Below are 11504 nucleotides of genomic sequence, written 5' to 3'. Positions count from 1 at the left end.
CTGAGAAGCAGCAAACACCATCCAGTTTTTCCTCAAATCTTTTCCCCCCATGCAGTCAATGGAAGCCAGGGCCTGGTCTATTGTATGCTCCATCAGCGCTCTGCCAATGAGCTAAATCTCCAGACCCTGTCTTCAAATCCCCCCCAGCAATAGGAGATCCTCTTCCAGGCTGGATATATTCACGGTTTAGTAGTGGCCTCACCCAAATCCTCTCACAAACCAAGGATGGATGTGGCCGTTTCTTACTGCAGATGCAGGGTGAAGAGATTGCGAATTCTACACGGAACATTCCAGTCTCTATTTCCAGGCAAAGGGGAGGCAAAACAACAGGAAGTGGGGGAGGGGGATCCAAGAGATCGAGGGTCAGTATAAAACTGGCTGTGGTTGGATTCACATTGGATCAAGGAGGGCCCACAAGAACTGAGGCTGTGAGCTCCAGCTAGACAGGCAGGGTAGGAATTCTATCCATCGAGTTAACAAATGGTTGGGTCCTTTCCAAGAGACCAATAGTATGGACAGCAAGGAGGACAAAGGAAGACTCTGCAGGCCCAGTATACCCCTGAGGACATTCGATTTCTTCTTGGTGGGCACTGGGAGTGATGAGAGGATTTAGAGTTCTGTTCTGGCTCCACTCTGGCGATATGGGAACAAGCAGGTGTAGACTGAGAGGGGCCATGAGCTTAAGTGTTTATGAAGGAGAGCAGTTCAGCTTGAATGCCACATGAAAGGCCCAGGTCTGGGCAGCTCCTCTAACAGACCTGCTTAGTGCCACTTGGCAGCTGTCAGCGTACAGGAGTGAGAAGCAGGCAACAAGCAGGGCCCAGAAACACGTGTGGGCTGCTGTCCCAGTGTGAGCACACGTGACAGGCCACTGTGCTTCCAGAGAGCGTGAGTACGTGTTCCCTGTAGGTGTGGCACCCTGTGGTCATCCCTGTGTATGTGTAGGGGTGCTCATGCCCCTGTGGGTCCGCTGGTCGGTGACATCTGTGGGAAACAACCGGCACCATACACACCCCCCAACACAAAATTGGTAATTTATTGTCATTATTAGGAGGCAAAAAAAAAATGTACAGTTACAAGGATCGTTTTCCAAACAGAGGTTAAATATGAGCTGAAAACTGTAAAAAGGAAGAGGAACATCACTTTACAAATTATTAAATTAAACAAACAAACAAACAAACCCAAAGAACCAACCCTCCCATGCCGAGTTCTCTCCTTGTACAACTCTGTGAAATGAGAACAGAAAATGAGATGGGCCGTGGAGGTGGGGACCCTGGGTAGGGGCAGGACCTGGGGCCAGGGACAGTGACAGTGGGGGTTGCTGGGACGACATGGACCCTGGTCCTCCCACTTAGACCTGGTTGTACCTGGTGGCCCTATCAAGGCTGGGGACAGAAAAGGAGGCTCCTGCTGGCCTTCGAATTCAGGTCCTCCACTGGGAGACAGAGATACTTTACAGGACATGGGGACAACCACTGCCCCATGTGGCAGTCTCCCCTCTTCTGCATATGAACTTGCCCCACATCGACCCTGCATCTCTCTCTGCCTTTCCAGTTTGCCCCTCCCAGGTCCCAATTGGCCCCTGCAGCATCAAATGGTTGATCTTAGTCTTTGCTTAAATTAAAAAATTAAAATATATATACATATATATACTGTACACACAGGACAATAACAGAGTGTTGAAAGGGGAAGAGGAGGGTGGGGCAGAGAGTGAGGAGAGGACTTGCGGGGCCAGGGCTGTTGACAGGGAGGGGAGTGGGGTAGCTGAAGGGAAAAAGAGAGCAAGGGAGAGAGGTTAGGGGACCAGACTTGGGGAGAGGGCAATTATTTTACAATAAAAACAGGAGTTGAAACCTCAGCAGAACAGGGCTCTAGGAGCCCCAGAGGGCCCTCCCCACACTGCGTGAGGAGGAGTGGGCTTAGGGAGAGACAACAGGGTGGGCGGGGAGCTCGGCTTCAGGTTAGGTGACTGTGGTCCTTGGTCAGAAGAAGAGCCACAGTCTCAGCTTCTCCGTGACTTTGAGTGTTGAATAAGCCACTGTAGGGTGATGTCTGAGGGGAGACAAGAGAGAAAGTTGTAAGGCCTCCCTGTGTGAGAAGGGGCTGGGAGGTATGAACAGTTAAGCCAGGTTCCTGCAATGGCAGCCTGGATCAAGCCTAGAGCTGTGACCCCCCCCCCCCCCCCCCCCCGCACCAACAGCTTCAAGCTAGAGATATAAAAGACACAAAGCCACAACTATACCTGCTCTAACCAATCTCAGAAGTGGAAGAGGGGGCAGGGCTAGGGTAACACCCAGAACTGGGGCCTCCTAGCTGCCTGCTGCACCCAAGGACAAAGTGGGGACTTCCCAGATACTGCATCAGAAGTATCTTTCCCTTCAGCCCAGCCACTCCTGGCAGAGTGCCAGCAACTTCCCACAGTCACGCACCTATGTTGTCCTTCTCTTTGCAGGAGATGGAATAGCAGCAGATCTCTCGGTCCTGGATAGCAGACAGGTTCCTGCGGGAAGACCAGAGAGGAGTCGGCGGATGCTGGAGCAGTTAAGGGACCAGGGAAGGGCAGGGTGTTTTTCTCAGTAAAAGGGCTACAAGAGGAGGGCGAGGCTTCTGGAAAAGATGCGTTCTGCTGCCACCATGTGGTAAACACCAAGAACAGCAACAAGCCCAGCCCAGAAGCCTTCGGCAGCTGGGGAATTTGGGGGAGCTGAAGCACACAAAGAAAGGCCACTCAGCTCACATTTTCTCGATTAGCTCCTTCTCATCTAGCGCTCCGGCGAGGTCTCGCTTGTTACCAAGGACTAAGACCTATACAGGAAGCAAGCCGGGGAGAGTTAGGGCAAGGGTACCTGGGTACCTCGGCTGCACGGCGCTTCCCCCACCCCCACCCCCGCTCCCGCCCTGTGATTTCTGACCAGCTCCCTCTCCCACCCGCTCCATCTCCAGCTGACCGGGATGCCTTGTAGCTGTGGCTTGTCTAGCAGGTTGTGGAGCTCATTCTTGGAGGCCTCTATCTTCTCCTGATCCGCAGCATCCACCATATACCTGGGGAAGGCAGTGAGGGACAGCATGTGGATACTGTGGGTTGAGGCACACAGACAGGAAGAGGAGCTGCTGAAGGGAAGAAGGCCTCCAGTTCCAGCCTGGTCGCCTCTGGAGAAATGGACCACTCTGGTCTGACTCAGAGAACACTTTCCCAAACATAGGTGTGAAGCACTGCAGGCTTCAGTCCTCTGTGGAACTGGAGCCTGTAGGATTAGCTGTGAGTCTAATGGCCCAAAGTGACCCATTTACATTTTCATGGAAAGCCTAGATAGGACCAGAGTAGAAAAGGAAAGGCCTCCCAACCAAGGGACAGGGTACGAAGCTATTTTCTTTTTCTTTCTTTCCTTCCTTCCTTTTTTCTTTTTTTTTTTTTTTTTTTTTTTTTTTTTTTTTTTTTTTTTTTTGAGACAGGGTTTCTCTGTGTAGCCCTGGCTGTCCTGGAACTATGTAGATCAGGCTAGCCGCCAACTCAAGAGATCAGCCTATCTCTGCCACCTGCGTGCTGGGATTAAAGGCATGTGCCACCTACCACCACCTGGCTACAATGCTTGTATAAAACTCAGGTTTAAGCTGATCAGGAGGCAGAGACAGGTAGATCTCTTGTGAGTTCAAGGCCAGCCTGGTCTACAGAGTGAGATCCAAGACAGCCAAGACCACACAGAAGAACCCTGTCTGAAAACAAAACAAAACAAAATATACAAAAAAAAAAAAAAAAAAAAATTAGGTTGAAACTGGGAATGGTATGCATGCATTTAATCCTAGCACGTGAGAGGGGGAAGTCTGTGAGTTAGAGGGCAGCACGGTCTTTCTATATAGTGAGATGCAGGCCAGACAGGTCTACACAGTTAGATCCTGTCTCAAAAAACCAAAAAAGACCAAACACTGTTTATTCTATTAAGAAAACTAAACTGGGCATACATTTTTTATTTGTGTGTGTGTGTGTGTGTGAGGTGGGGGGAGGGGGGTTGGAGTTGAATCCAGAGTGTGTGAGAGACTGGAGTTGAACCCAGAGCCTTATATATGCTAGAGCTTTCAGACCAAGTTACATCCCCTGTCTGGATAAAATTAACAGGCAAAGGAAGGAATCACTTAAACTACCCAAAATTCAAGACATGGTGATTTGGGTTGGGGGAGACACTGTAGGCTGGCTGATCAGATCTGTAATTGTAATATATATATATTTTTTTTTCAAATAAACAGTATGCAAAATAATAAAAGCAGACTACGTCCAGGCAGCAGGCATTAACAGGGACCATGTGTGTGGTTCTGCATCAGGCCTGATGGCTTGCAGGCAGGAGGGTGGGGAGACCCTACTTACACGATGGCGCTCACTCCTCTGCAGTAGCGTTCCCACATGCTTCGGAAACGGGGCTGCCCCCCAATGTCCCAGAGCTGAGAGAGAAGAGGATGGGGAGAAGGTGGCCTCAGGGGCAGGCAGACAACTGAAAGCCATTGGGTTCTTAGCTTCCCTTCTGCAGTCTCCCCCCACCCTAAGGTCACAGCCCCTCCCCCCCTCCCGGTTTCCCTCTCCCCCCTATCATCTACAGTGCCTATCTTCAGCTCCCTTTCCCCAGTCCTCCAGCAGCAGGTTGCCACCCTCCCCTCCCCTGGCTGGCACTTCCCAGGTGCCTCTGTCGCCCTCCCTCACCTTGATGGTCACGTTCCCTTTGGTGATTTTTCGCATGTTGAAACCCACAGTGGGGATCATGTCCTCATTGAACTGTCCTGACTAGAGAGAAGAGAGCCAGGATTGGAAAAGATGCAAACATTGTCAGGACCCAGATGTGATGGCCCTCCCTGGTGGGTCCAGAGCAAGAGGTTGCAGGGCGACTTATCGGTGACCTCAGATTTTCTCTTGAATGTCTTCTGCTTTCAGGGAGCATGGATGTCAACAACTTACATGCCATCCATATCTGGAAGTCTATGGGGAAGAGGTCACTAGCCCTTGGGTACTCTCAGGGTCTCTCAGTCTAGACAGGGAGAAAGCTATTCCCAAGGTCTAACCTACAGTTTTTGTTAAAAGAAGCCCCTTTACTTAGTCTCCAGTTGAGTTAGGAGAATACATTACTTCTCAGGACAAGAGGCTCACCACAAGAGACATGGCCAGGAAAGCAGAGATTATCAAAGTAGTAGTAAATTGTGTTTTAAAAATGAGGAGCTGGGCAGTAGTGGCACACGCCTTTAATCCCAGCATTTGGGAGGCAGAGGCAGGTGGATCTCTGTGAGGCCATCCTGGTTTACATAGGGAGATCTAGGACAGCCTTGGCTACATAAATAGACTATGTCTGAATAGGTGGGTTGGGACTAAATTCACCACCCACAAAATGCAACACCTATTAGTATTCATCTGTTATACTCTACCACGAATAGTCCACAGTCTCTATGACTTACCTACATATGTGTCTCCTCTCTGGGCTGAGAGCTTTCTGGGGGAGAGGAACCAGGTCTATAGTAACAGCGTTAATGTTTGCTGAATGAGCTGAGAATAATTCCAGCTCCCATAATTCCTTTCAATGTCTGGTATTTTTCTCTCCCTGCATTCATTGTGTTTGAAATCTCTGGGTTAATCTAAAGTAGACACAGGCTTCAAATAAGGCCAGCCCTAACTCCTCCCAGGTCACCTTCCCGTCAAGGTAACAGGTGGGAGCAGGAGAGACAGATGGAGGCCACACAGGAGAGGGCTGATGGTACCTGGAAGCTGAGGGTGATGATCGTGTGCCTGTACCACAGCTTTTTGTCTCCTACCAGGTAGTAGACTACTTTGCTTGAGTCCCATACAGAGACCAGGGGCTCTGACCACTAGACAAAGAGCAGGAGATGACCAGTTCTCAGTCGGTGCCTGGAAGCCTCAGTGACGTGCTCCAGGTATACCAGATGAGCAAGCCACTCCCCTGCCTCTGAAGGCCCAATGCTCAGTGACAAGGAATAGCAGGGAATCCTCATCTGAGAACTGCAGCTGGATTTTGGAAATCCTCTGAGCCCCCTGGATGTACAGTCATCCACAGGGGTGGGTCCAGGGCCTGCCTCACAGTCCCTCATGAAGATGGCATTGCAATGTTCTACAGGGTGTACTGGTAGATTCCTAAAACCCCCAAATTCAGGTGGAGGGGGAAGAATTAAGAGTTCAAGGTCAGCCTCAGCTAAATAGTAAGTTTGAGGTCAGTCTGGGTTATATGAAATTTGATCTCAAAAACCAAAAAATAAAATAAAATAAATAAATAAAATGCCAGCACACATCTAACGATATACTTTAATTTTATACTTATTTATTTACTCTGTGTGTGTGTGTACACGTGCATGTGCACAAGCCACAACATGCTTGTGGAGGTCAGAGGATAACTCTTGGGAGTTGGTTCCCGCCTACAATCTTTGCTGAGTCCTGGTATTGAATCCAGGCTATGTTGCCAGACTACCTTAGGGATAACTAAGCCACAGTACCCCGGAAGTGCCTGATCTTGTCTGATCTCAGAAGCTAAGCAAGGCTGGGCCTGTTTAGTACTTGGATGGGACATGTCTCCTGTGCTCAAGTGACCTCCTCCAGGACCCTAGACCAGCGGGGACTGTAGGGCTCCTGGAATTGTGACTATGGCTCACTAAGTGCTTGGGAGTGGCTCTGATGCTGTGTGGAACCGTCACTGCGCTTTGGGAACTGAAAGACCCATATGCTCCCAAATAGATGAGAGCATAGCCTGGAAGACCGTGACCCTGGCAAAGAGATGCTAGGAGACTCTCAGACAACCAGGCCTTCCAACACCCAGATTCTGCTCAGTTGGGAATTGGAGCTAAGTTGCAATCAGGCTATGATTTAATTTCCCTGCTAATGACTCAAATTCTTCCTGTAAGGATGGAAGCAACTTTACGTCATGTAACCCAACCTTTTGTCTCAGACTTGAATCTATTCATCTACCATCATTCTCTTTTCTCCTTTACCTTCTCTCTCTCTCTCTCTCTCTCTCTCTCTCTCTCTCTCTCTCTCTCTCTCTCTCTCTCTGGTGCAAAGATTATAGGCGTGTGCCTCTGTGTCTGGTTTTATGTGGTGTTAGGGGTTGAACTCGAGGCTTTGGACCTGTTAGGCAAGCCCCTCTGTCAACAAAGATACATCCCTAGCTCCTCCATTTATTATTATTATTATTCATTACTATTATATGAAGTGATCAAGACTGGCCTTCAACTCCTAATCCTCCTGCCTCAGACCCTGAATGGCTAGGACTAACAGTGTGCACCACTGTGCTAGGCTTCCACTCCCTCTCATGCTAGTTCAAATTATCAGAAAGTTCTTTATGACTCAAAAACGCATCTTCCTATAACCTGTGCCCCCCTTTGTTCTTTAGTCCTTCTGGGTACCCCAAGACCAATTCATCTATAGTGACAGCTTTTCATGTTTTAAGATATTCGAAATGACCCCCGTCAATGGGCATGACCATTCATGCCTACAGTCTAGCACTAGGGAGACTAGAGGATTGACCAGACCCTGTCTCAAAGAGAAAAGAAAAGAACGGCCTTTTTGCTTCTCTTGGGCAAAAACTGATCTCCCACTTTTCTAATAAAACAGCTTTCAGCACTCAGCCGAGTTTCTGTCTCTCAGACATACTGCAATGGCTCCTTACACTCTTTTTAGTTAACCTGCTAAGCGGCTGAGCTCACTAAACTCAATTCCTATTCCCTGCCACATCTCATTGGTGTGTGTGTGTGGGGGGGGGTGGATGAGGGGGCACAAGGGTTTGCTGAGACAAACAGAAGCCAAGTCAAGAGCAAAGGCAGTGGTGGGCATGGGCACAGAGCCCAGGGGTTCCTAATCCTTTTGTAACTGTAGGGGGAGCGGCAGAATGTCTGTCAGGGCTCTGGTGGGTCTGAGAAGGCTGGAGTTACCCAGCTGCTAGAATTCCCTGCAGCACCCTAGGTGGTGGTTTTACCTATTAGGGTCTCTTGAGAGAAAGGAAATTCAGCTTGTCGATTTAGTGGTAAATTTAGTATCAAAAAGGAGAAGGGGGGTGGGGGAAGGAATGTTGAATACCAAACAAAACTGGTTTGTCTTTTTTTGTCTGTTTTTGTTTTTGTTTGTTTTTTTAATTTCTGAAACAAAGTCTCTCTCTATCCCAGGCTGCTCTCAGACTAGGGATCCTGCCTCAGCATCTAGACTGCTGGGTTTACGGGCATGCTCCATCATGCTTAGTTTCAAGGAACCTCTTGACTCTGGCAGGAGAATTTGAGAACTTGGCTTCTGTCCCTGACCTGTCAGAGCCTTCCATTCTCTGAGAAGATGCTGGTCTTGAAGGGTAGGCCCAGGCCAGGAAGTTGAACCCACCTAGGTGTCTCTGCATCCCTATACTAACATGCCGCTGAGAAAGGCATCCCTAGGGACTGGAGGTGATGTCTTGGCAGAGTCCAAACAGCTAGTTTCTCCTTTGGAGAAATACTAAAACATCTCCCAGACCCAAATGCCCCAAACCAAGTCACCTAGGTCTGAAGAGACAGGTGGGAATCTGGGTGCTGGCTTCCTGCTCTGACAGCCCAAGAGGCAAGTCAACACCAAGCCTAACCAAGGTGTTTGGTCCTAGGGACACAGCATGGCAGTCAGGAAGCATATGTGTGTTAGTTCAGAAAAACATGTCCCAAACCTCAGCAGAGGCCCCGTGGAATAAGAAGGGTCACTGGGTAGAGGAAGGTCCAGAGGTCAATGGCGGAGCATATTTAGGGAAGAGAGAGCGCCCATGCTTGATCATATAACCATTAAGTCCCTCTGAAGGGCCCCTCCTGCAGGGATATTGAGCCCTGTGGAGCTTCAGGGTCGGGCAACAATACAATACAGGCAAGTGGTGGTACCGAAGCTGGTGGCCTCACATCTTTGCGGACCTGCACATCAGCATTTTTAACCTATATCTGGCGAATTCACAGTCCTTGGAAAACCCATCTTTGGGAACGGGCCTAGGTTCGGGGGGTGGGGGTGGGGGTGGGGGAACTATGTCCCCGTCCCAAGCCTTACTTGGTCCCATAAGCACAGTCTTGCCTAGCTTGGAAATACAGGCTGCAGCCATTACTGCAGCTCAGCTCACGCCCAGGGAGCTCATCTTCCTCTTTTTTAAAGAGAAATTTTAACTCCTTCTTCACCACTCCTCTGGCACAGACATACAACTGCAATCACTTCCCTCTCTCCCCCACCTCCCCCAGTGCCGAGTCTCCAAAGCTGCTCTCTCCCCTGTCCCCAGATGGATGGCACCCCTCCAGCTCATCCTCTCGGGTCCTCGGTACCCACTCTTGCAACTTCTGAGCCAAGTGGACTCTCCCAACTCCCTTTATAGTGCCATGCTTTCTGGACCCCAACGCTAAGGCAGGCCCGGGACAGGTTCCGGGGAGGAGTCTGGGCTAGAGCCAGGACCTCAGCTGACTCCTCTGCCTCTAGGGATACCTTCCCCCCGCCCCAAAGGGCCGCGGCTTCCGCGTCCAGCAAGGGTAGGCAGAGCCCTCGGGGTGGGGCTGCTAGGGCACCCTGGCAACACGCTCCGGCCGCGCGTCCCGTGACCCTCCACGCGCGGAGCGGGAAGGTCCGGGCACTTTCGCCCCGTCATGCCCCTTTGCGCCCGCCTCGGGGGCCTGTCAGCCTGCGGCGGGTTCCCGGTGCGTGGAGACATCTCAGTGCCGCCAGCTCCGGAGGAACGCAAGCTCGGTTCTCCTGGTCCTCGCTACCCCGCCCCCAGCCCTGCCATCCTAGCCCAGGTCGGAGAACGGGTGGCACGCCAGTCAGTCCCCCAAGAACCGTGCTAGGCCCTAAGCGCCCGGAGCCGGCTCCTCCCTGCCCGGAACCCGGCGGTGCCGGGCCACGCCAGGCGCCGACCCCAGCTGCCTAGGGCGCGGCGCCGGCGACACATCTGCCCGCATACCGCGATCACGTTGACGAAGGTGGTCTTGCCCGAGTACTGCAGCCCCACCAGCGTGAGCTCCATTTCCTCCTTCCAGAACAGGGCCTTGAACCAGTCCAGCAGCTTGTTGAACAAAGCGATCATGGTCGCTGCCACCGGCCGCGCCCGGTGCCGGGTCCCCGCCGCCTTCGGTGCCCTCGCGCTGCGGCCCGGAGCGGCCCCTCCCCGGTGCGGCCGGGTCCCGCGGCTCGGTGCGGGCGGAGGCTGGAGCGCGGCGGCCGACGACGCGCTGCCCGAGGATCCGCTCGCCGATGGGTGTGGCCACGGCGCCTCCACCTCCCCCGCCGCCGCCGCCGCCCTCCCGCGGGCCGGGCCGCGTCCTGCTCGCACCCGAGCGCGCTCCAGTCTCGCGCGCGGCCTAGGCCAGCGCCCGCGGGCGGGGCGGCGGGGACCCGCGGCGGCCGGGAGGAGCGTGATGGCGCGCTTGCGGAGAAAGCTGTAATTTTATTTTTCCTGCTGCCCTCGTTTGCCCCGCCCCGACTGCACCGCTTTCTGGCTTGAACGGTGGTCGGTCCTGGGCGGGTGGTGTCCCGATTAAGCTGGGGTATTTCCAGGCCGAAGAACCGTGGCATGAAGATCTCCAAGAAACGGTTTTGTTCCCTGAACCCTTGCCTCTGAGCATCTCTGGGTACCGAATTCCATCCCCCGAAATGCCATAGAGAGTAACAGCCGGATTTAGAGCCCTTAATACTCCATCTTGTTTTGTTAACCACAGTTTGCCAGGCTACTTGTCTGGGAAGCCCAAAGTGAGATCGACATTTGAACTTGATGCTTGTCTTCACTATAAAGAGACGGGCAAAATCAGGGCAAGGGATTCCCTGTGAGGAACGGCGGTAGCAAAGGAAAAAAATGTATGCTATTTTGATACAAAGTTTTTGATAGTGGGTGGTGGAGAGTCTGCCAAGAAGTCCCCATCCTCCCTTGCAGGAGATAACAGCTCAGTCAACCGGCTGTGCCTTCCTGGTCCCAGGATTCCTGGGTAGCTGGGCTCTCTTTGGGGGTCGGTTTTCACCTGGAGGCTGTGATGAACTGTTAACATCAACTGTATGGATTAAACCTATTAAAGAATCAGACAGCCCTCAACATCTGGATCAACCTATTCTGACCTACTAACATCTGTTTAATAAGTTCTTCTCTTCCTCCATAGGTACATGCTATAGTCTGACATGTTTAAATTAAAGTTTAAGTTTAAGTAATAGATTTTCATTGCTTTACGTTTCTGTGTCTTTCCCCCAGATTCATATATTGAAATCCCACTCCTCAAAGTGATGACCATATAAGGCGACTAGGTTATGAGGGTGAAGGCCTCCTAGCTAAGATTAGTGCCCTTATATAAGGAGAGAACAACAGAGGTGCCCAGAGCCTATTCTCCTCCCATCTTGAGACTACAAAGAGAAGGCTGTATGTAATCTATTAGCCAAAAAGTGACTCCTAACCAGACCCTGAATCTACCGTACCATGACAGATAGCTTTCCTGTCTTTCAAGCCACGAGCAACAACTTTCTGTTGTTTATAAGTTACTCAGTGTGGGGTGCTTTGTTACAG

At 51.4% G+C, this 11504-nt stretch overlaps 1 protein-coding gene across 1 annotated transcript; it reads right to left on the bottom strand.

The window, feature by feature from the left end:
• Positions 1-1016: 1016 nt before the first annotated feature.
• Arl8a (ARF like GTPase 8A) lies at positions 1017-10274 on the bottom strand. Its single transcript, XM_021162340.3, has 7 exons — positions 9921-10274; positions 4691-4771; positions 4361-4434; positions 2949-3042; positions 2738-2805; positions 2430-2500; positions 1017-2052 (listed from the first exon to the last, which is right to left on the bottom strand). The coding sequence occupies exons 1-7, from the start codon at positions 10041-10043 to the stop codon at positions 2003-2005; spliced, it is 561 nt and encodes a 186-aa protein (XP_021017999.1). The 5' UTR covers positions 10044-10274; the 3' UTR covers positions 1017-2002.
• Between the last annotated feature and the right edge of the window lie 1230 nt (positions 10275-11504).

The sequence above is a fragment of the Mus caroli genome, unplaced genomic scaffold, assembly GCF_978045245.1.
Source record: "Mus caroli unplaced genomic scaffold, Mus_caroli_1 scaffold_1, whole genome shotgun sequence".
Taxonomy (NCBI): Eukaryota; Metazoa; Chordata; class Mammalia; order Rodentia; family Muridae; genus Mus; species Mus caroli.
The sequence above is the reverse complement of the archived record's forward strand: the minus strand, read 5'-3'. Positions and strand labels throughout refer to the sequence as shown.

Bases quoted from the DNA above. Each gene is read 5' to 3' on its own strand.
- Arl8a (XM_021162340.3), bottom strand. From the start codon at position 10,043: ATGATCGCTTTGTTCAACAAGCTGCTGGACTGGTTCAAGGCCCTGTTC. The intron at 4,772-9,920 runs GTATGCGGGCAG...TCTTCTCTCTAG, and splicing joins CCTTCGTCAACGTGATCGCG to TCAGGACAGTTCAATGAGGA. The intron at 3,043-4,360 runs GTAAGTAGGGTC...TGCCTTCCCCAG, and splicing joins AGAGGAGTGAGCGCCATCGT to GTATATGGTGGATGCTGCGG.